The sequence below is a fragment of the Colias croceus genome, chromosome 7 (assembly GCF_905220415.1).
Source record: "Colias croceus chromosome 7, ilColCroc2.1".
NCBI lineage: Eukaryota > Metazoa > Arthropoda > Insecta > Lepidoptera > Pieridae > Colias > Colias croceus.
In genome coordinates this window covers 8,927,084-8,948,211 of record NC_059543.1, presented here as the reverse complement: position 1 = coordinate 8,948,211, position 21,128 = coordinate 8,927,084, and the positions used below count along the sequence as shown (strand labels likewise).

At 34.0% G+C, this 21,128-nt stretch overlaps 4 protein-coding genes across 11 annotated transcripts in view; 1 reads left to right on the top strand and 3 right to left on the bottom strand.

Annotated features, from left to right (window-relative positions):
- Positions 1 to 770: 770 nt before the first annotated feature.
- LOC123693312 (bombyxin G-1-like) lies at positions 771 to 2,487 on the top strand. Its single transcript, XM_045638352.1, has 3 exons — positions 771 to 821; positions 1,802 to 1,985; positions 2,319 to 2,487. The coding sequence occupies exons 1-3, from the start codon at positions 819 to 821 to the stop codon at positions 2,474 to 2,476; spliced, it is 345 nt and encodes a 114-aa protein (XP_045494308.1). The 5' UTR covers positions 771 to 818; the 3' UTR covers positions 2,477 to 2,487.
- Positions 2,488 to 3,409: 922 nt separating this feature from the next.
- Positions 3,410 to 4,873, bottom strand: LOC123693249 (glutamate receptor ionotropic, NMDA 2C-like). Its single transcript, XM_045638250.1, has one exon. The coding sequence runs from the start codon at positions 4,871 to 4,873 to the stop codon at positions 3,410 to 3,412; it is 1,464 nt and encodes a 487-aa protein (XP_045494206.1).
- A 1,611-nt stretch (positions 4,874 to 6,484) lies between these two features.
- Positions 6,485 to 8,618, bottom strand: LOC123693248. Its single transcript, XM_045638249.1, has one exon. It carries the CDS (start codon positions 8,616 to 8,618, stop codon positions 6,861 to 6,863), a length of 1,758 nt encoding a protein of 585 aa, XP_045494205.1. The 3' UTR covers positions 6,485 to 6,860.
- Positions 8,619 to 9,242: 624 nt separating this feature from the next.
- LOC123693307 (guanine nucleotide-binding protein G(q) subunit alpha) overlaps positions 9,243 to 21,128 on the bottom strand; it is a 35,501-nt gene continuing 23,615 nt past the window's right edge. For 3 of the 8 annotated variants that reach the window (XM_045638344.1, XM_045638341.1, XM_045638340.1), the window contains 4 exons: positions 19,564 to 19,693; positions 16,198 to 16,351; positions 14,693 to 14,800; positions 9,243 to 11,732 (listed from right to left, as the gene is read on the bottom strand). In XM_045638344.1, the coding sequence (XP_045494300.1) occupies positions 11,650 to 11,732; positions 14,693 to 14,800; positions 16,198 to 16,351; positions 19,564 to 19,693 (475 nt within the window). In that variant the 3' untranslated portion in view covers positions 9,243 to 11,649. Of the gene's footprint in view, positions 11,733 to 12,951; positions 13,103 to 14,692; positions 14,801 to 15,326; positions 15,435 to 16,197; positions 16,352 to 19,563; positions 19,694 to 21,128 lie in introns of those variants that run through there. The other 5 variants (XM_045638338.1, XM_045638336.1, XM_045638339.1 and 2 more) reach the window with 2 other exon arrangements.

The following is a 21,128-nucleotide window of genomic DNA, read 5'->3' as shown; positions in this document are numbered from 1 at the left end:
GGACATAGAAAATATTGAGCCTCCTGTTCTTAACATTAGATATTATTTTATTAAAGGCACTCCTTTGAGTTATTAGTTTATCTATATTACTTGTATTACTTGTTTGCAAAAGTTTTCACTATAAAAGCTAATTAAAAGTTTGACCAATGGAACTCTCACCTGCTAAAAATTATCTACCGATTAAAGTTGTAAGCTTTTCCGTAACTGTAATACTGCATATTCTATTTAATTTTTAAGATTTTTCCCGCATTTTTATTCATAGTGACTATGAGTATCTAGAACCGAGGGTTCTCCAACTCAAGTATTTATTTATTCTATCTTCCTCTAGAAGCACGTTTGAATCGTCATAACATGTTTTTGGTACATTTACCACCTGGGTTGGTATTTAGTTATTTATTTACCGTAACAATAAGGGTTTATGGAAAACTTCCCTGGGTCTACTCTTATACTTCTTCTTCCCATAGTAAAACATTTATTAATTATTCTTATATTAATTTTAGTTTAATAGTAAAAAGTTTACCTAAGTTAAACATAATATGTAATGAAACAGTATTTTGTTCTTCTCGATTTGAGGAAAGAAATAAGACAAGGATGATGTACGCATGAAAATAGTTGTCTTAAAGAGAATAAATATCTTGAAACCTAAAATTCTGATTTACCTCATTGTCGCACCCGCTAGTTCATGTAGTGTGAACCATTTATGCAAATTGAATATTTTCAGCTATCTATATATAAGCTTCAGATCGTCTAACATGATATACACTTGAAATCTTAACTTGCGTAGAACGAAATATCTTGATAATCATCTCATCTTAAAAATGGTAAGGAAATTTTACATTTACTTAAAAAGGACTTAAGAAGGGCATTTTATGACATTGGGGCCTTCATGAAAAGAGCTTATTTGTCCTTATAAGGCCGGCAAAGCATCTATAACCTCTACCAGTGTTACCTACAAGTGTTTATGGGCGGTGTTGACAACTTAACATTAGGTGACCTAACTGCCCCTTTGCTTGCTCTGACATAAAAAAGTCATACTTTTAATTATGTTAGATATCTAATTCCACATCTAATTCTTAATCTAAATCGACACAATTTGCATGTGAACACTTAGGTGTTCACATGCAAATTGTGTCGAGGCTTAGGCCTTGATTCATGAAATGTGTGACGAGGGACGATTATAATTGCTAAGTTACAAGGTACTTAATGTGTTCATGGAACTTTTTCCGTGGCTAAAATAATTGCTTCATAATTATAGAGGTGAGCTTAGAACTGAAGAAAGTGGTCTTGTGATAAAAAATATAACAGTTTTAGGTGTCTAGGTGATTTTAATAATACAATTTACCAGCAGCAGCTGTTTTTTCCTTACCTAACTTTGTTATCAAATGTGGAAAAAAATTTTTATACCTAAGTAACTATCTTGTTTCATAGAAATGAAATTTGTTTTTTTGTGTCTTATCGGTCTCCTTAGATCATTCAGTCTCCAATAAGATGAAAAGATGTGATTAAAATTTTGAGGAGCTGTAAGAACTCAGAAGGACATTTTTGTATGAAGGACTTTTTCTTAGTCCTGTATAGTTATTAATAACGTCTCGGAATACCTTGATCGAGTTTTAATGAATGTGAATGATCCTTATTACATGACACCAATTTCCTACTTCCGAAAATGTTGAATATTTCGCATAGTAACGGATTAAATAAACCTACATAAATTTAAAGGGCAAGGACGGAGATTACTTTCGCCTAGACTCTAGAGTCTGGACTGAGTATTTAACATTTTTATAAATTATTCTGCTTCTTTTAGAATTTCAACATGAAGTTAGCCACACTTCTGTTGTGTTTCATGACCGTGGTGAGGGGGGAGAGAGGAGGGAGGGGAGAGAAGGAGACGCCAGTTACTCTGTGTGGAAGACAGCTGGCTAATGCCAGACTATTGGTTTGTTTCGGAGAATTTGTGGAGAAACGAACATCGCCCGAATCTATATTTGGTTAGTAACTACCTAACTCAACTTTAATCTTTAACGAGCAATCGTAATCTTTGTTATTAATACCTTATAATCGGTATTGTTTCTAAGGTTGTGTCAAAACAAATTGAGAATAATGACCTTTTTTCAGAGTAGGTAATAGTTACTGGACATATTTTAAAAATCAAATATGCACGTATCCTTACCTACTTAACGTGTATCTTCTAACATTAAAAATTTACAATTTGACTGAAATCAGGATACACGAATAACAAGTCCTATAAGTTAATCAGAGGCCTAATTCTATATTGCGTTAGTGCTACTTTTATTTTGTGTAACTAGACAACATAATTTCAGCTGCATTGGCCGATGGTGACAAATGGCTCGATAGCTACATGTGGAGCGGCCGGCGAGGAGCGCTCAGCGCTGATTGGTCTCGTTACAAGCGTGACGGACTTGCTGACGAATGCTGCTTGAAGCCTTGCACCACTGACGTCATACTGAACTATTGCTAAACGTGCTACAACATTGAGAAATTCTGTACATACTTATTCCTAAGACAGACAAATGTCCCATCTTGTAATAGTGTAACCTAAAGTATTTATTTTATTAAATATGTTATAAAGAAGCTGTTGGTGTTTTGACTTCCTTACTACTATTAAAAGCGTGACATCGCATCGGTGAAAGTTTGTGCAGATAGTTTGTAAAATTTTCAGGCAATATTTTTAGTCACATATTTTTTTTATATCTATCTCCTGTAAAGTATTATTATTTTCTAATGGTCTTAAAATAAAGTAACACACTTTATAACATATTTTACATGTATGCCCAATAGGGATTTTAAAATATGATAATACACGGTGACATTTAGCAGTGGGCAATCCCTTTATTTTTCTCTACAACCAGTTAAAATTGTAGAATAAAATGAAAAAAAAAATCCGAATTTTGTAGTGAAGTAAGTATTTATTTCAACAAAAACAAACTACAAAGGTTCTAAATACTAGAAAATCTTAATTAATGTGAAACTACAAACACTTTTTTGTCTACATCGTAAATAATCTATAATATAAAAATGAATCACAAAATGTGTTGGTAAGCGCATAACTCGAGAACCGCTGAACCGATTTCGATAATTCTTTTTTTATTATATTCCTTGAAGTACGAGGATGGTTCTAATGTACAGAAAACGTAAATATGTACCACGGGCGAAGCCGGGGCGGACCGCTAGTAATCAATAGATTTATTAAGTTAAGTTGTGTTTGGACAGATCACTCATCAACTGCTCTACCCGGAAACAAAAATCACTAGTTTTGGGTTGTGAAAGTGTTATTTTTTATTACTTTCACAACCCAAATCTAATGTCTCTATTTATTAATTGGTGCAAGCAGAAAATAGCGTTGATATAACTTTACCTAATAGTGGAAATAGTGACAAACAGGTAATTTGTCTTAAGGAATGGGAATCGATCTTCTTAAATATACAAGTTTTTCTATAATCGCAATAACGATAGACAGTGTCCATCCCAAAAATAATACGTAAAAGCATCCATGGAAATGTTCGATTGTTATTGACTTAAAATCGTTTTCTTCAATTCGAATGCCTTTAGACACATAGTCTTCTAGTAATTTATCAGGTAACCCAGCTTCAAACAGATTCGTTAATAATGTATTTATAGACTGTACTAACCACGAGTATTTTTTAAAAAATAACACAACTGGACTATTGACTATTTTTTGTGGGAGAACATAAAGATTTGCTTGACTTTTAGCAAGAAAAATGTTTGTTGTTTCTATGTTCATGGCCATTACAAATTTCATACCATTTGATAAATTTTTCATGATGGGATATATTTCGTTGCTATCCACCAGTATCCAATTATTATAAATATCAGGTTGATCTATAAAGTAATCCTTCAGGGCGAGACTTCCCCCGTAGGGATATCCTTCTTCAATAGCATCTTCAATACTCAAAACATTGTCGGTCCTCACATCAGTTTGCAAGGAATTGATGAGATAAACTTGGTAAAATGTTCTCAGTAAAAGGGTGAACCAAATCCAAAATAGTATAGTATATTTGTGAAACCAATTCGTCGGTAATCTGTGCATTGGTAGGCTCAGACACATTTGCCAAGAATATAATATTATATCATTAGAGGTTTGTGACAAACACAATCTATTTTTAATAGATTTGCATATATCAATTTTAAGAAAGAGACCTAGTAACATAATTAATAAAAGAATAACAATAAGAGCATACCTTAGTTTTACGCTATACGGTCGTAGAAGTTTCAGAGATGACCATTCCACATCGGAGGGGTGAGTTATCCAAACAACTGACATAGTGTTATAGTTTGTTGACATTTGAAAAAAATTATATCTATGCAATGTTATACTTGCGGATGTCATAGAGAAATTAGCACAATCATAGTAAACATCTCCAAGAGATCCAGACCATGTTCCATTGCTTTCGAGGCTTCCCCAACCATCCGTATCACGAGGAATCACCAGGACAAGCGTTGCATTCAATGCTTCAATAATAATATTTAATAAATCACCATCAGCACCGCTTGGAGCAGTATCGCCAAGAATCATGTAGGGCACCTGGTGGAAAGTTGACACCTTTAGGGGACAGCGATGTAAGTTTTTAAACTTCAGAGGAAACATATTATTTTCACAATCATCGACGCTATTTTCAAAAATACAGTCATCCCAATGCTCAAGTTTTACAGGAGGACCGGGGCCACAGCTTTCGTCATGAAAAAATGTGTAACCAGTTGCTCTATGTTGATTATCGTATTTAATTAAAATTACATTTCCTATTCTATATTGCCAAAATAACTCAACAGCTTCAGTCTCGTCACATCCAGGTACAGCATTGCAGACAATCAAATATTTTCCGGCGTTATTATACATTTTACTTTCGAACCATACCAGACTTCGATGTATATCAGCATTGTCTCTAACGAACAGGACGAATTGGGTTGTGCTTTCTATGAACCAAGTAGTATAAATATGCTGTCCGATTATAATATTTTTATTATATGATTCTACAAACACATTTGCTCCACAGAAAAAGGTAGAATTTAAGAAAACAAATGTAGCGTATTGCCATTTAAAATTATAAATCGCAATTTTTGCTGCACTTTCAGCTAGAGCATCGAAAGTGGAACAATTTTCATTTTCAAAAGATAACATTATCTTGCCTAGATGTTGTTTCTTTAACACAAACAATAATTTTCATACCTTCTCATTTTATATAGGAATGCCGCGGGTAATGATTAACGATATGAATGAAAATGATATAACACACATAAAATAATTAATGGCACAGCAATGGAATCTTTAATAGAAAAGTAAAAGTACCTATATAAAGATTTATTACCTACCTTGGAATGAATTAGATTGATGGACCGCTAATGGGTACAAGATAGTAAAATTGATAGATATATGACTTATGGAGCACAATAAAATCACTTAGTGCTCACATTAAATAATGTTAAAATATACCCAAAATACATGTAGGTACCAAATAAAGAAGGTAGGTAAATTATAATCATTTATCATACTATTGAAATATCAATACCATTTTCTGTACCATTTTGGAGCGTAAATATTCATATTACACATAACTGGGGTAAGATAATCAATATCTTATGAAATAGGTCAAAGAAGACGCTACTAGATTTCAACATTTGAAGAGGTGGAAAGCTTAATTAATTTTGTTGTGGACTGTGGTATCTGTTCCTCTGGTATTTTTACAAGAGTTATAAGTAGTACCTATACCAACAGTAAACAATGGCCCAGTAGCTAGTAAGTAGGACCCAACTAATATATCGATGGATCATGGATTGCGTCTGCCTGCAACAATATTATTTGCGACAGTCCAGTGTTATACAATATCTTATATTACTATACTTGAATATCGATCATAGTTAAAAAATGTGTTACTACTACCACAGACTAATAATAATATACTACGTATACAACTACTACTTATAATGAGCATTGTCTTTGAAGTCAATATTTATAAATAAAAGGAAGTTTATAGGGCGGCCAAACAGACATAAAAAATGTTTGCTACAAATATAATATGACACATTTATTTGTATAGATACTTACCTTATCTACAAAAAACTTAAAACTCTTTTATCAAAGTATCATACTTTCGTTCATGTTTTAATGAATTTATTCATAACTACCTAGTTACTAATAACAGATTAATCATAAACGGTTCAGCGGTTTACTAGACTTAAAATTATAAATTTAATTAGGTAGATATGTATAAAAACTAAAGGGAAATATGAAATACATATCTCTAAAGTATTAATTGATTTTATGCAAGTTTAATGAAAGTGAAAGGATGAGTGATACCTAATAAAAGTAGGTATTTTTAGCCTTCCATCTCTTAAGTTGTGTCTTAAGTTTTTGGGAGTAGGAATGTAAAAAAACAACTGTTTTCTATCATTTCTATTTTATTTTTAAATATAAAATATATAGTTCTAGTTTAACGAAATAGGTGTGTAAGTACTCATTTAAAAAATATTGTTCGTCATACTAATACATAATAGGAATCAACCACTTGCGTAGGCACCAGACATTTTGTCGCAAGTTGCAGGCCGTAGCCATAGAGGGTAGAGTCGAAAGCAACGAATTGCCGAAATTTCTAGAGACCATTATTATTTTGATCTAGGTATCATATTCTTTTATCATATTATTTTATCAATTACAAATAAAGGAAACTGTAATTTTAATTGATAAAATGATGCATTTTAAATAACTTGGCCTATAATCTGCTGAAATAATTACTTCAAACATTTTCCTGATGTAACTACTACAAAATAAGACCGTATAGTTTTATTTTGATAACCCAAAAAATAATTTGTAAATTTCATGATAAAGTTTATGGATTTGCATTAATAGACTTTGGAATAACTTTTTTTCTTGAATAAATATACTTTTCTATTACCAATGCTACGGAGGCCATAATCCAACCACACAAAAGAATTAAGTAGCAGCCCTTAAATGCGTCAATATTAATAACTTTTGCAGCATCACTGTCATCAATTATTTTTATAAAAGTGTTATCTTTATAAATTTTATCACACAATCCGGATTCAATTAAACGTGTTAGTATGGCGTCGATCGACTGTGCCAACCAGGAATATTTCTTAAAAAATATAACAGCTGGGCCGTTGACAATTTTATGCGGCAATATATACAACTTTCTGTTTGGTTTCCTTAAAAACATTCTGGCTGTTTCATAATCCATCGCTAAAACAAATTTCAATCCATTTGATAATTTCAACAGAGTAGACTGAATATTGCTACTTTCTACATTTTCCCAATTATCATAAATGAGAGGATATTCAATGAAAAGATCTTTAAGAGCTAGACCCCCTCCGAAGTGATATCCGGCATCGATTGCATCTTCTATTGTTTCTAAATCCTGGAGGCGAAAGTCTGTTTGCAAACAGTTAATGAGATAAACTTGGTAAAGTGTCCTTATTAAATAACAATACAACATCCAAAGTATAGTACAGCCTGATAAAACCCACTTTGTGGGCAATCTAGTCGCCGGTAATCCCATACATATTTCCCAAGAATGGAAAAGTATATTGTCAGGAATATCGGGCATATTCAATTTTACCTTCAGGATTTTAAAGATCATAGCTATTATACATACAAGGAGTAAGAGGAAGAGTAAACCTCTCCTTGCTTGAGCATTATACGGTCTCATTAGCTTCAACGACGCCGGTTCCAAGGTCGACGGATGAGTCACCCAGGCAAGGGTAATACTATTGTAGCTAGTAGATATTTGAAAATGCATGTATCTCCGAAGAGTTAAACTGGCAGAAGTCATAGAAAAGTTGGCCCAATCATTGTAAATATCCGCCAGGGAGCCACTCCATGTCCCGTTTTCTTCTAATTTCCCCCAACCAGTACCTATCCGTGGTGTCATAACAATGAGGTTTGCGTTTAGAGCCTTGATGATAACACGGAGCAAATCGCCGTCTGCGCCGCCTGGTATCCCATTTTTAATAGTCATGTACGGTTCTTGTTCAAATGTTGAAACTATCAATGGACATTTATGTAAATTTGTAAATTTAAGTGGAAATATATCTGAACAACTCTCCTCATTTCTGTTTTGAAAACAGGTATCCCATTTATTCAGTATTATCGGAGGACTGTTGAGACAACTAACGTCTTGAAAATAAGTAAAGCCGTACGCTTGCTGGGACTTATGTTTCATGAAAATGATATTTGCTATTTGATATTGCCAAAATAAACTTACAGCTCGATTTTCATCGCAATTGTACACTTCGGCCGAGTTACATATGACCAAATATTTTCCAGTATTATTAAATCGTTGACTTTTCAACCATTCCAGCATAATAATAAGGGCGTCAATATTATCCAGGAATAGCACAAATTGTTTCGTATTTTCGATGAACCAAGGATTGAAAGTACTTTGGCCGATGATTACAGATTTGTTGTATGATCCAATAAAAGCATTAACTCCACAGATTAGAGTCGTATTAAACAGAATGAGAGATTGGTATTGCCATCTGAAATTGTGGATCGCTATGTGTGCTGCAGTTTCAGCTAGAGCCTCGAACGAAGAGAAATTTTCTGGTATTATAGTGGTGGACAATGTCATGTTTTATATCAGCAATAGAACGATGTTCATGACGCACGCTTATTTTCTATATGGTGTCTGTTATCGCGTTATGAAATCAGTGTAATAGTGCAAATGGAACGACTGATAATATCGCTGTAGTTAGTAATAAAATATAATGAATTATTTTCCCGTTAACGTTTTTTATTTAATATTTTAGTGATTGTTGAAACAGTGATTTATAGTCAACAGGACCACTTTAAAATATTGGTAATTACATATATGTATGTAGTGAAGCCCTTACAAAGTACTGAATTAAGTTGTAGTTTCAAAGTTTTTAATTTCGATTGCCAGGCACTGACTTTGAACTGTTGATAAGTTTAAGTATAATTGTTTATTGTAAGATTGAGATTACATTCTTTTAAACATTATTAATAGATGTTATTGGCCTAATTTAATAGAGTAGATAGGAGACATCTCTAATCGTGCTAACTGCTAATGTGTCTGTGATAGAATATTATGTGTTGATTCTGTAGGTATTTTCACACATCTAATGGAATAAATCTGGATGAAAATACAATATTATTAATTGTATAAACTATAATACATTGTACACACGGCCCAAGCCGGTAAAGGTGATTAAGTGATTAAATAAAACAAACAACATAGCTGAAAAAAATTATATTTTATGAGAAATTATAATTTACAATATTACATACAGGCATCCATCTTCAGTCGAAACTTAAGCTAAAATTCTTACAATCTCACGCAAAAGGTAAAGCAACGTTAGACTATAGTATAGTTTAGCAACATGTGTAGTCTTCGCCCACTTGCAAATAAGAAACACACCGGTAAGTTCAGTCGAGAGAAAGGAACCGGGCTCGGAGCCGTCGCGTGCGTGCCAACGCTCCGCTACAGTAAAATATCAAAATCCATAACATTCATAAATTAACTTGTATAAATAAATAAAAATATAAATATCCATCTGTCGTTTGTGCGCGAAACGTAACTAATCGAGGCTTAAAATATATTTTGTGCATTGTTTATCCCTTGACATATACTATACGACCAAATTAAGAGTGTGATATACTTTTTTTTTTGTTTTAAGATATTGTATTGGTCCTCTGTGTTGGAGTTTAAAAATACGTTTATAATTAAATAATCAGTCCATTATAGCTAGCGTTACTGTCGTATAATTTATGCTTCACACGTTTCAAGTAAAGCCCGCGCGGTTTGTTCTCGATGTGATATAACGTGACCGACGTCCATTTTGGAGACTGTTAATTTACAATCGAAACTGAACTTCATATAAAATGTCACTATATCTTTGGTTTACGCGTACAGTCTCGTGAAATCGACGCCCGGAGCGGTATCGTGTACCCGGTTACACGAGAGCGGCACAAAAATTATATTATTTATCAATACAGCATAACTTCTAAATAAAATATATGTAAAGAATATAATAACAAAAATATCTAAGCATGCATTTGCTTACGTCAATAAGAAACCATTGGCACGCAAGCGATAGAATAGGAAACGACCCTTCGCCGAACCGAAATCAATAAATATTGCTGTAAAATTGCACAAACGAAATTGTATAACTGTGTCGAGGGTTACACAAGGATTGCATCAAGTGGGTAACACGAGTAGAAAGAATCCAATATTGTGCGCTAAGTTCCAAATTCACATGATTTTTGAGCATAAAGACAGCTGTAGGTACTCTTGGAAGCAAACAGTTTTGCTATTGACAGTGTCAGCTATTCGTTATTCCCTAATCAATAAAACGAGTCAAGAACATTACAGAGATAGGCACAACAACAAATAAGTTAACACAAATAAGTTACATGTTCATAATATAGAAACTCTGTTTCTTACTATACATAAAATAACTAATCATAAACACGAAGCAACACACTAAATTAAGCATAATGTAATACTTAAAAAAATCTCAAAAATATGATAGAAAACAATAATAAAGTGTATATATTTCTCACGGTTGCGTTTCCCGCAAGGTGGCCAATGGGTGCCAATAGCAAAACTTGGCATTGAACTGTCAGCTCAATTCACTCAGCACATTTAGACCCAAATGTACAATATATTACATTCTGTGTTAAGCTTTCGTGCAAAAATCTTCAGTTTCAGTTTAAAACGTTTCACATTTCGCCATGATGTATTACTTGGATTTCTAGTAAAAAAAGTTTATATCAAATGCATTTAAAAATGTCCTTACACAACTAACGTACAGAGTAACGTCCTATCCACTCGCCGCATGGACTCACCTCACACAGACTCGTTAGGGACAAACTCAAAACAACACCGCGTACACGAAGCCTACCGTCAACGGAACACTGTGACGAGTCAATTCTTGTAGAAAACACCATCGTTACATATAAACAGGATTATAAATAAACACGTGACATATCATGTCAACCGACAAAACGTAATGTACAAAAGTAACGCCGTAGACAGATGTTGGTTGCAAACGAACGGTACATAGTGCGAGTTGCGACAAACTTAACCCTACCGACACGGCTCACAGCTTAAATAAATACGTACAATACAGGCCAGTCACCGACTGCCTCACGATACACACGCCGTGACTTCATTGGACTAGTTTCTCAAATCCATTCGTCTGGACATAAATGTATACTAATGTAGAAAGATATTATGGCAACAAACTTTACAAAAATCTAAAACAATGACTAAAAGCAGCTCGCGGCGAGGCCACGACTCGTCGCGAGCTTTAAAAAATGCACAATTTAATATTCACCGATACAGACACATACATAAATTGTGAATTACCTCAATATAAAAAAACATGTCAAAAAAGGTCCTAAACCGACCCGTACGGATCGAGAACGAATGTTGTCCGAGGACACCGTCCGACTTGGTGCCTATTAATTTAGGTTAAATGACTTACAATCTAACCTTACATTCTCATAAATCTGTTTAAGATGAATTACGTTCGTCTATTCGATCTTAGTTCGTGAATTTATACATTGTCGTGAAATGATGTTTAAATTACGTGTTATACACAATCACAGATTTGTGTCAGGGACCACGTGGTTGTCGCTTAGACGAGGTTGTACTCCTTGAGGTTAGACTGCAGGATTGTGTCCTTCACCGCCGCGAACACGAAACGGATGTTTTCGGTGTCTGCAAGTTGGACAAAATTAATCATTTGCACATATTCTTAAAATAAAATAGCTCTTATTCTGTTTTCACTCGACGAAATTTACAAGATGTCGCTCTAAAGCCAGATTATCTTTATTGAACCAAGTTACAATCATTACAAATTATGATTCAGTCAGTGAAATCAGAAAAAGAACCATTAATATACAATCAGTGATAAACAAGTTGAAAGACCTATAAAATAGTACCTGTTATAGATTAGAATATATACTCAATTAGATAAGATGATAATAAATCGCGAGTACATTTCGAATAAATGTAATAACGTAAAATGTGTTAGGTCTTGCGCTATATTCCCTATACTCATGGTTCTAAAAATTCAAAGGGTTTACCATACGAGAACATAGAATAATGCAAAAAATATATTTTTGAAATAAAAAGCTTCACAAATATAATTATGTAACATGAATATGAGACAAAGTGATAATTTACAAGCAGTTCATTCACCGCATCCAACATTGTATACATACATATTTTTCATTAGTAACACACGATAAATGATAATTCTGTTCAATTCAATTAATTGACTCTAAATAAAATATATGTATAGAACATACAGGGTGTGCCACTATTGGTATACTAAGCGCGAAGGGACTTGTAGTTTTTCATACACTGATCACGTAAAAAATACTTAAACAACAATATTACGTCAAAATTTTTTTGCTAAATTTTTCCTGAAAATCCATGTTTTCTTCTCTAGCTTCGCGCAACCGGCATATACCGCTTCTCTAATGTGAGCATTTTGTCTATGAAAACATAATCTTAAACGATAGCTCACGTGCTGGCAAAGTTTGGTGGGTTGCTTGTTATAGGTGTACACATAGAGTTTTAAGAATTCATCTATATGAAAAAAAAATGCGTCTGGAATTTTATAAGTATTTTTACGTACTCAGCGTATGTAAAACTATAACCTCCTTTGAGCTTAGTATACCAATAGTGGGACATCCTGTATATTCATTTAACGAATGATAGGTAATCAAACAGTTCAATGGCATGCTTACATAATTGACTTTGATGTTATTGTGAACAAAATGGGCTGGCTACAAATAAAATGTACCTTCTATTATAAAAAAAAAATACCCAATGACAAAACTATATACATGAATGGCAAATAAAAACAATAAATATTTGCTTACCTTATCTACACTTTAATGATAACGTCAATAAAAATGAAAATAACAAATAAGCAATAAATATTTATTATTAAACAACTTATCACTAGAGGCAAAGAAATCACGCTAAATTGAATTCTTTTAAAGCGGATTGCATGATCGTGTCCTTTACGGCACAAAACACTAATTTAATGTTTTCAGTGTCTTTATAAATATCCAAGGCAGCATGCAAAAAGTAAAAAATAAATAGAAGAAAATTATACTTTTAAAACTCAAATATTCAAAAACTCAAAAGCATACGTCTTCAAGAGACTGAATAAAGCAATAGAATATTAAGAGGAGGCTCCCTAAAATAATTTCTGGCACTGGGAGACCGGTTAGACCGCTACGGTGCTAGACGCTAACACAGCCAAAGTTGAATATCGCGTGCGCTCTTTGATCGCGTTCGAGCTCGAAACTAAATCTCATAAGTCTCAATTCTTATTTCGTTTATAACTAAAGTAATAATTGATCTAGAGAAAAAATATCTTGGGATTGGATAGTAAACTATATTTTCTTACTGTTAACATTTATTTTAGACATTAAGTCCAAGTAAATCTTTAAAAAAATGTAATAATCCTTAAAAAAAGGCACGAGCCATGAATCGAGCGAAAATTTTACAATTTTACGTAACTGTCTTATACATGGAAAGAAAAAGTAATAATCATATACTAAAGTTCCATTTTGATTGTATGTGTGACTGATTCAGAATATTAATACAAATTCACATAAAATTTAGGGAGCCTCCCCTTAACAACTTAAAAATCGGGGGGCAATAGAGAAATAATATTAAAAGTTGAACTTAACAAAAAATGAAACATCCTTATTGCAAATAAAAAAATATCAATAGATCAAACAAAGGCAGCCATCACACACATACGTTCACTTAATAAACATACATAAATATAAAATAACAACATTTACGCACTACATCTACAGTAATTATAGCTAGCGCAAAACCCAACTAGCATATTATACGTTATATTAAAATGTATCTCTTACCAGGTCGTCCAAGTATTCTATAAATCTTTAAAATGTATAAAAAAATAACTCGACGATTAAATATAATAAAATAATATTCAAACGAATTTGTTTCGTAACTACACAATTGACAGGTGTGATGTGGATATAGAAAATTATGAATGATCGGAACAGTGGTCAGCTCATTTTCAATTTATTTATTTTAATCGGTTAGAAGCACATGAGAATCGGTTCATTTATTTGGTCAAAAGTAGTAATTAAATTAGTCAACTTTGAACAAATGATCAACCTTTATAATAAATGAAGAACGTTAATTATCAATAATAATATGTTGCATTTGCATTCGTGCAGAATTGAATATTGATTCGATATTCCATTGGAACCAGTTCAATATTTTTACAAATTAAAATTTGACCAAAACTTTTTACAATGAGTTTCGAATTGTTTTAACATAGCTCTAGAACCCACATAACTTTACATTACCAATGTCAAAATCTCACAGAACCGTCTCGAAGGACCATTGAAACTTTCGACTTCTATATTAAGGCGGGTTGCAGAGCTTGACCGACCATCAGTGCGTACGTCAGTCGCGCTTGTCATATGTATGGAAATTCATAAAACCGTTGATAGCTAGACCGACCATACGCACGCGTATTGTCATGCGTAGTAGTGTCATATCATACACATTGTTGATGCGTATCGTCAGGACCGATGGTACGCACTGACGGTCGGTGAAGCTCTGCAACCGGCCTAAGTATTTTTAATACTAAAATAATAAAAGTCCATACTCACCCGTCGCACAGGTGAAATGCGAATAAATAATTTTCTCAGCGTCGGGATTTAAATCGACGAACATTCGTAGTATAAATTCACGGGCAGTGCTCGCGTCGCGCTGTGGACCTATATGTTAACTAGCTCTTAGACTACTTCATACATGGTACATATTTTTTACATTATATAAAATACAATACATGGTACGTGATTGGTGGAAAACACACGTATTAATTACGTATCTACATGGACATTTTTGGGCGCTTTAATTTAATTAAAAACAGAAAGAGTATTTCACTTTATAATACGTGAAATATAAGAAAGAGGCAGAGAAAGAGACTCGTCAGACCTACGGTGATATTATAACCATTAAAATAAAAATAACGTGCACCAATAGGCGTCCTAGTATTTTTATTATACTGGTCACTCTGTACGCCTAAAAAAATTCTCTGAAAAAACTATTATTCTCAACATTTTGAAATCTTTTTCTCTGCACACAGACAGTGTTTTTTGATGTTTCAAAAGGGAAAAAGATTCTTTTTTTTTTTAGTTACATAACAATGTATTTTCCACCAACACACACAAATACACAATATTCTAGCGATCAAAACCCTTTAGCACACTCCTAGCGGTTTTCACTACAAAGTCTATCAACCTGTGGCTGTGGTGAAGTGCGAGTAACACGTCCGGTCGGGGTCCGGGTTCTCTCTTAGATACTTCTTAAGGATATACTCCCGTGCTGGGACCGGGTCGCATTTAGGTCCTATAGTAGTCATTTAGAAGGTAAATTGAACCTTGTGAGCAGATGTTATAAGGTCGATAATGGTACGCATTCAGGACCTTTAATTTAAAAGGCAAATTGAACCTTGTGAGTAGATGTTATAAGGTTTATAATGGTCCGAATTCAGGACCTTTTATTTAAAAGGCAAATTTAACCTTCTAAGCAGATGTTATAAGGTTTATAATGGTTCGCATTCGCGACCTTTTATTATAAAGGCAATTGAACCTTGTGAGTAGATGTTATAAGGTTTATAATGGTTCGCATTCACGACCTTTTATTATAAAGGCAAATTGAACCTTGTGAGTAGATGTTATAAGGTTTATAATGGTTCGCATTCAGGACCTTTTATTTAAAAGGCAAAATGAATCTCAAGCAGACGTTTTAAGGTTGATATTCAAAGTACTTTGAACATTTTATAAGTGCAAAATGCGTTGTACCGATTCTGATCTTGTTGGAATGAGGGTACATTAGTAATTAAAGGTAACCAAACTTTGAAATAATCAATTACTAGTAGTTTTGGTATAATCGGTAGAAGTAATTCTTATCACAAAATGTCATTTCAAAAACACAGCTCAATATTAATTGATTTAACTGATAAACACTAAATACATAATATGGTGCGTTACCTAAAAATCGTCTTTTAAAAGACAGTTCAACACCCAACTCAAACTTACTAAAAAGACCCAATTTAGAAATTAGTATAGTTAGTTCTCTATGCAATAATCACAAACAGAACAAGTCTTACCATCGTATTCAGGGAAATAGTCGACGAGATGCGAGTACATGATCTTTTCTTCGAGCAAATCCTTCTTGTTGAGGAACAAAATTACCGACGAGTGCTGGAACCATGGATACGTGATGATCGTCTTGAATAACGCCTTGGATTCTTCCATTCGGTTCTGGAATGTTACATACGCAGTTTTAGTAAGAGAAAATAATAAATTTATATTTGTTTAAATGAATTTATATTAAAACATTTATTTAGCAACAAATTTTGTAACAATATGTTGCTGTCAACGTGCAAACAGCAACGCTTCGTGTTGTAACGTTGATATGTTTCGACCGAAAGAGGGACAAAATTGAAAAAAAAAAAAAGAAAAAATCAAGCGACATTGTTTATCATCTTTTACTCAATAAATGTTTACCGTGAGTTAGAAGCTTTAATTTAGCTTTACCATCTATCATCCATTTACCATCTAAATCTTTATTAAGAAAAAAATTATTTAAAAATTGGTTGTTTGTAAAGTAGGTTTACGATCGAGATGTTTACGTGATAACATAATGCAGTGGCAGCGCTCGAGATGAGACGGGAGATCGGTTCGTCTCTCTCTCGTTATACCTGCGATCGCGCTCGTGAGGTTTTGGTGTGACACAAGTTTCTGAACATGTCACCCGACTAAAACGATTTTAAAGACGTTATCACGTCAAAAAATACATTCAATTCTTATTATTTTGTAAACTATGAAGTATATAAACTTGTCAGCATTACAACAGATTATTTTCGAATCTTGTCTAAGAAAAACACATATCGCAATCTGTTTATGTCAATTAGTTCTGACAAACACTTTTGATATATTTTATGTTAGCGAGTGAACTTTAAATTATCTTCACGTCCACGACATGCTTAATATGATAATAATTAATAACCTATACAATAATAACACTTGTATTTTTATCAAATTAAGAATGAAAGACAGGCTAAGTGTGGTAAATATGTCGACACGGATTTCACCATAGTCTGGTGAAATCCGTGTCGACATTTACTCCTCCGGATACTACCTTAAGAGGAATAAGAAGACTTTGGCGATATAAATTAGCGGATTGAGACGAGATGCGCCACTTCTTTGCATCTTATCCATGGCGGCAAGTTTGTTTCTCTTCCACCGACCCGTCAAAAGTTGCAGACGATGTTGCTGATGTTATCCGGCAAGGAATGGAATATTATATTCCATTCTCTGATATTTCCGATGTCAACAAAGCAAGACCGTGGTTTAACAAAGAATGTAGGCATGCAGAACTTGCTAAACAGAACGCCTTTAAATCATGGGTCGATGCTCGGTTCCACAAATTACCGGATGTTGGTGCTAGAAAGAGATCATTCAATAGAGCTGCCAAGTTATGCAAAAAAGTGCTGAAGAGAGCTCGATATGATCATATCCGACGAACAGGTGAAAAGCTGGCAAGCTACCCTCCTGGTAGTAAAGCTTTCTGGTCCTTAGCGAAAGCTATAGAGTGTAACTTTTCTCGCCCTTCACTGCCACCACTCTTGAAACCTGACGGTGATTTGGCTCATACAGCAAAAGAGAAGGCTGATCTTCTGGCGTCTCTCTTTGCCAATAATTCACGTCTCGATAATACGAACGCTAGTCCACCTACCATACCCCACTACGGTTCCTTTATGTCCAAAGTTCGTATTACCCATAAAGATGTTTTAAAAATAATGATAAATCTTGACGTGAATAAAGCCAGCGGACCTGACGGAATTCCAGGATTGGTTCTCAAGACCTGTGCGCCCGAGTTGTCTCCCATTCTGACACGCCTGTTTCGCCTTTCTCTTTCTTCTGGAATCGTACCTAGAGCTTGGAAGCTAGCCAACGTACAGCCTGTACCAAAAAAGGGAAGCCGTGCCGACCCTACAAACTACCGTCCGATCTCAATCACGTCCATAATCTGTAAGATTATGGAGCGTGCATTGAACAACCAATTGCTCGCATACCTAGAGGCCAATGATCTTTTGAGCGATCGCCAATATGGTTTTCGCCCAAACAGATCAACTGGGGATCTCCTAGTACACGCGACTCACTTATGGGGAGAGGCTATTGAGAACCATGGCGAAGCATTAGCAGTATCATTGGATATCTCGAAGGCCTTTGACAAAGTTTGGCATAATTCTCTTATAAGCAAGCTTCCTTCTTACGGTTTACCTCCACTCCTCACAGCTTGGATAGCCGACTTCTTGAGAGAAAGATCCATTCGAGTAGTTATTGATGGCTGCTCGTCTGATCAATTGGCCATTAATGCCGGCGTACCTCAGGGGTCTGTCCTCTCTGCAACTCTTTTCTTGATACACATAAATGATCTACTCCAATCAAACATCTTCGGGTATGCAGATGATTGCACCATTGTAGAGAGGTATCTATCTAATGCTCGTTCGACAGGAGACATGATTCGAATGGAAAGGGAGGTCATGATTCAGCGGGTGAACCTGACACTACAAAACGTATCCCAATGGGGAGAAGCGAATTTAGTCAGATTTAATGCTGCAAAAACCCAGGCTTGTCTTTTTTCAGCCAAAAAGAGTCCTCTCAACTTGACTCCCAGTTTCCAAGGAGTGGCGATAGAATTGGCGGACCACTTGGAGATGCTAGGCGTTTCTTTATCGCCAAATCTCAACTTCGGGCGGTTCATAGTGTCCAAAGCAGAACTTGCAGCCAAAAAACTTGGCATACTATCTAAGGTGCGGCAGTATTTCACATCTCAACAGCTTTTAAATCTTTACCAAGCGCAAGTTAGATCTTGTGTGGAATACTGCTGCCACCTGTGGGCAGGCACTGCCAAATGCCACCTTGATGTTTTGGAAGCGATGGAAAGACGTGCCAAAAGAATTATAGGCGACGATAACTTAACAAAAAACCGCCTACAGAGTCTTACACATCGCCGAAGAGTTGCCAGTCTTTCGGTTTTCTATCGCTTACACTTCGGCGAATGCGCCACTGAATTGCACAGCATCATCCCTGCTTCCCCTTTTTTTCAACGAACATCCAGGCGCACTGCAGGTTACCATCCTTACTTGGTGGAAATGCCGACTGCTCGCACTTCACGCTTTGCGTCGTCATTCTTAGTTCGAACCGCCAAGGAGTGGAACTCCCTGCCAGCATCTGTCTTTCCGGAGAACTACAATATAGGTTCCTTCAAGAGGCGAATAAATAGGCATTTTCTAGGTAGACATGATTTACCACCATAGACCGCGTCACCGCTTCCCATCAGGTGGGACTGTGGTCAAATGTCTACCTATCCGAACTTAAAAAAAAAAAAAAAAAAAAAATTACATACATAATTTTTTTTTGTATTCTAACGTAATTAACGAACAAATAAGTAGTGTAATACGTACCTCATTTTCAGATTCGAATAAAATTTGATCATATTCACTAAGGGCTACTAAGAATATGATAGATGTGACATTTTCAAAACAATGGATCCACTTCCTTCTCTCAGATCTTTGGCCCCCGACGTCCACCATCCTGTTGGATATTAACGAGTTATTTTAATACACATTTCAACAAATAAACCACATTTGTAGTTATGTAAATGAATAGGGTTGCCACCTTGAACAATTTTACAACAATAGCGTCATAGTATGTTTATAAGTATACCATTTCTAGATGTTTATTCTATTTTAAAGGCTGAAAAAATTGCCATTGTTTTACTTTCAAAATACAGTCATTTAGGCAAAGCACCAAACAATATAAGTAGTTTAAAACGTATTACATTATGAATTATTATAATAATGGTGGCAACCTTAGATGAAAATTTAGAAAAAATCTATACAAAATGATATACACACACACAAACAACAAGACATGTATGTTAGTTTAATACGTAAATTATTTACAACATAAAAAACAAATACAATACGAGAATATAAAATAAGTGAAATAAAGCACACAGCACATGCATTACAACTAATGTTACTTTATATAAACATGCACAAAGTTAAAAGGACATAAGTGCACAGGACACAAGCTTTTTAATCAACATGCAATTAAATTACTACCCAAAACAACTACAAACACATAAAATACATACAAAAGATGTATAAAACAATATTTTACACATGTAATAATTATTTTCTTACATAAGTAGGTTCGTATGATTGTACCAATGTATGATTATGTAGGCTTTATCGAGTAAACATGGATTGCTTGATTTTTTTTCGAACAAAAATGTAATTTAAATTTAAGGAAAATACAAAATGATAAACAACCAACGAATATTAATTGTAAAAATGAAAAAAAAAAAAAAAAAAACAACGCATAAAACTTCTTTTTTATCAAATAAAAGCACCTATTTAAATTTTCATTTTATTTCGAGAAGACGACAAAAAAGTGTTGTAATCGCTAAATTTTATGTTTTTTGACTGAATATTTTAGATATGTATGTACATGTTGTTCAGTCTGGCTAGAATGAATATATTTATAAATTGCTTAAATAATATATTTTTTCTGTCGTTACAAATTTGCACAAGCACATATATTATAATTCTAAGTACAAATAGTGGTTATTGGTAGCAAGTTGGCTGTAGGCATTATGTTCGCTTAGTAAATAAATGTTAAATCTTACAATGTTATTTTCAGGTGATCCAAATTAATGTTTCTTGCTTTTAAAAACATTTAAATTAAGCATTTTTTTTTTACTGACAAAACAATAAACATCTCCTTATTTTTTGTCTGAATATGTTATTGTCACAAAATAAGTAACTGTGACGTGTATTTCACAAAGTAGAAAACACATTGTGACAACTATCAAAGTAAATATTATCAGAAAATATCACATTTTGTTAAGATTAAAATTCATTACAAATTGTTGATTTAAATTCGTTAAAAATTTACGGAGAACAAAGAAACTTATGAATTACCATTTTACGTTACATAGGTAGTATTTCGTCTAAACACTACT